We start from the raw sequence: 3268 nt of genomic DNA on the forward strand, positions 1-3268 counted from the left end.
AGCTTTAACTATCTAATCAAGTATCATTTAGTGAAATGTTTGAATTTTAAGGGTAATATAATTTTGTGTGTGTTGTCCAACCTTTTACTTTTACCCTGCCACCACCCCCCCTCATCGGAGGACATATAACTTTCTTCTACTTTAAAAGAACTATTTAGAGTCTGACTTTTTTTTTGCCTGATTTTTTTTCTTGTTCTTTGGATAATTATTTTAATTTTGGGAACTTTTTTGAACATCATTTAAATACCTTTTATTAGACAACACACAATCTTTAACTTATCCAATCAAGCATCATTTAATGAAATGTTTGAATTGAAAGAATAATATAATTTTATGTGTGTGTGTGTGTGTGTGTGTGTGTGTGTGTGTGTGTGTGTGTGTGTGTGTGTTGTCCAACCTTTTACTTTTACCCTGCCACCACCCCCCCTCATCGGAGGACAAATAACTTTCTTCTACTTTATACCTACTTTAAAATAACTATTCTAGGGTTTTTTATGTTTTTATTTTTCTCTAATTTAAATGATTTTTGAAAGTAGTTTAACTGTTTAAATGTTTTGTGTGTTTTTAGTTTTTTTTTATGAAGTGTGTGTGTGTGTGTGTGTATGTGTGTGTGTGTGTGTGTGTGTGTGTGTGTGTACTAAATAATGCAAATACTTACCAAACACTTACCTCTTCTCCTTGGCTGAGTTCATCCTGGAGTCCTCACCCCGTCTTGCGGCTTATCTTCTCCTCCAGGTTTCTCTGCTTCTTCTGCAGCTTCATCCTCTTGGACTGTTGCTTCCGTAAGCGCATCTCCTTGTCGGCAGGATCAGGATCCTCTGAAAGAAACCAAATATTCAAGGTGACTTTTGAGTGAAGCTGAGAGATTGTCTCTTATTTGACAGATTTTTGATCAAATCAAATCTTTTTTTTAAAAGAGAAATTTAAAAACAAGGTTTGAAAGTTGCTTTCTTACCCCTGGCCTGGATCTTGGCCTCCTTCTTCTCACTCCTGGTGATGTTCTTGAGGACCCGGTCCCTCTGGAGCTCCAGGAGGCGCAGTTTCAGTTTTGAAAACTGGCTCTCATTTTGAAGAGGTTGATGACTTTTCTCTTCCTCCTGTTCCCCAGAGTGTGCCTGTCCTCTACGTTTCTCCTCCTGCTCCCGCAGCACCCTCCTTCTTCTTTCCCTTATCCACCTGCTCTCCGTCATCTCCCGCTTGTCCGCCCACACCGCATCTTTCCATTTCTCCTCTTCCTCCTCATATGGGCTTGGTTCCTCCTCGGTCTCTTCGTCCCCGTCACCTAGTTTCAGGACCACTAGCCACCCTGCCTCCTCCCACTGTCTCTGCTTTTCAAGTCTCACCCTTTTTTCCTCTTCCTCCAGCCTCAGTCTCTCCCTCTCAAGTCTGGCTCTTTTCTCCTCTTCCTCCTCATCTGTTGTGAATGTCTGTACCTCCGTCTCTGCGTCCTCGTCACGTATTTTCAGGACCACTAGCAACCCTGCCTCCTCCCACTGTCTCTGCTTTTCAAGTCTCACCCTTTTTTCCTCTTCCTCCAGCCTCAGTCTCTCCTTCTCAAGTCTGGCTCTTTTCTCCTCTTCCTCCAGCCTCAGTCTCTTCTTCTCAAGTCTCAGTCTTTTCTCCTTTTCCTCCTCATCTGGTCTGATTATCTGTACCTCCGGCTCTTCCTCCTCGTCATCTACTCTCAGGACCCGTGCCAACAGTCTCTCCTTCTCCTTCTCCTTCTCAAGTTTCACTCTTTTCTCTTCTTCCTCTAGCCTCAGTCTCTCCTTCTCTTCCTCTGCTCTAAGTCTCTTCTCCTCCTCCTGTCTTTCTCTCTGCCTCCTGGTCTTCTCCATAAGAGCTTTTCTCTCCTCTTCCTGCTTTTGTTTTTCTCTCTCCTCCCTCAATCTCAGTCTCAGTCTCTCCTTCTCCTCATTCTGGTTTGGTGGTCTCTCCTCTTCCTGCTCCTGTTTCAGTTTCCTATTCTTTTCCTGTTTTCGTCTCTCCCCCTGTCTCCAGCACTGCTCCGCCTCCTGTAACAGTCTTTCTAAATCCTCCTCCTCCTCTAGTCTCAGTTTCTCTTCCTCCTCCCGTTTTCTCTCCCTTCTCCTCCTTCTGTTCTCCATCATCTCTTGTCTTTCAATGACTTCCTTGTCCTGTCTCTGTCTCCTCTCCTCCTTCTCTTTTAATAACTCCTCTTTCAGTGTCAGTCTCTCCTCTTTCAGTGTCAGTCTCTCCTCCTTCTGTGTCAGTCTCTCCTCCTCCTCCTCCTCCCGTATCAATTTGTCCACTTGATCCTCTTGCATCTGTGTCTCCTCCTCATCCTGAATCAATCTCTCCTCCTCCTCTCGTATTAGTTTGTCCACTTGGTCCTCTTGCATCTGTGTCTCCTCCTCCTCACGAATCAGTTTCTCCTCCTCCTCTCGTATCAGTTTGTCCACTTCGTCCTCTTGCATCTGTTTCTTCTCCTCCTCCTGCTTGCGTTTTTCTATCTCCTCCTTCAGTCTCAGTCTCTCATTCTCCTCCTTCATTCTTAGTTTTTCATTCTCCTCCTCCTCTTTCAGTCTCTGTCTCTCCTCCTCTTCCTTCTTTAGTCTCAGTCTCCTCTCTCTTCTTCTTCTTCTCTCCATACTTACCTGTTTGTCTCTTTCCTCCTGCTCCAGTCTGAGTCTCTCCTCCTCCTCCTCTAATCTGACTCTCTCCTCCTCCTGCTCCAGTCTGAGCCTCTCCTCCTGCTCCAGTCTGAGCCTCTCCTCCTGCTCCAGTCTGAGCCTCTCCTCCTGCTCCAGTCTGAGCCTCTCCTCCTCCTCCTGCTCCAGTCTAAGTCTCTCCTCCTCCTCCTCCTCCAGTCTGAGTCTCTCATGCTCCTGTCTCAGTCTCCTTTCTTTCCTTCTTCTCCTTCTCTCCATACTTACCTGTTTGTCTCTTTCCTCCTGCTCCAGTCTGAGCCTCTCCTCTTCCTCCTGCTCCAGTCTGAGCCTCTCCTCTTCCTCCTGCTCCAGTCTGAGCCTGTCCTCCTCCTCCAGTCTCAGTCTCCTTTCTTTCCTTCTTCTCCTTCTCTCCATACTAACCTGTTTGTCTCTTTCCTCCTGCTCCAGTCTGAGCCTCTCCTCTTCCTCCTGCTCCAGTCTGAGCCTCTCCTCTTCCTCCTGCTCCAGTCTGAGCCTCTCCTCTTCCTCCTGCTCCAGTCTGAGCCTCTCCTCTTCCTCCTGCTCCAGTCTGAGCCTGTCCTCCTCCTCCAGTCTCAGTCTCCTTTCTTTCCTTCTTCTCCTTCTCTCCATACTAA

At 46.5% G+C, this 3268-nt stretch overlaps 1 protein-coding gene across 1 annotated transcript; it reads right to left on the minus strand.

Moving 5' to 3' along the window:
• Window positions 1–640: 640 nt before the first annotated feature.
• Window positions 641–2891, minus strand: LOC141786707 (uncharacterized). Its single transcript, XM_074665252.1, has 2 exons — window positions 956–2891; window positions 641–818 (listed from the first exon to the last, which is right to left on the minus strand). Exons 1-2 carry the CDS (start codon window positions 2889–2891, stop codon window positions 703–705), a joined length of 2052 nt encoding a protein of 683 aa, XP_074521353.1. The 3' UTR covers window positions 641–702.
• Window positions 2892–3268: the final 377 nt, after the last annotated feature.

This window comes from Halichoeres trimaculatus, unplaced genomic scaffold (genome assembly GCF_033239565.1).
Source record: "Halichoeres trimaculatus isolate MK-OKI-2021-1 unplaced genomic scaffold, fHalTri1.1 fHalTri1_scaffold_64, whole genome shotgun sequence".
Classification (NCBI taxonomy): domain Eukaryota; kingdom Metazoa; phylum Chordata; class Actinopteri; order Labriformes; family Labridae; genus Halichoeres; species Halichoeres trimaculatus.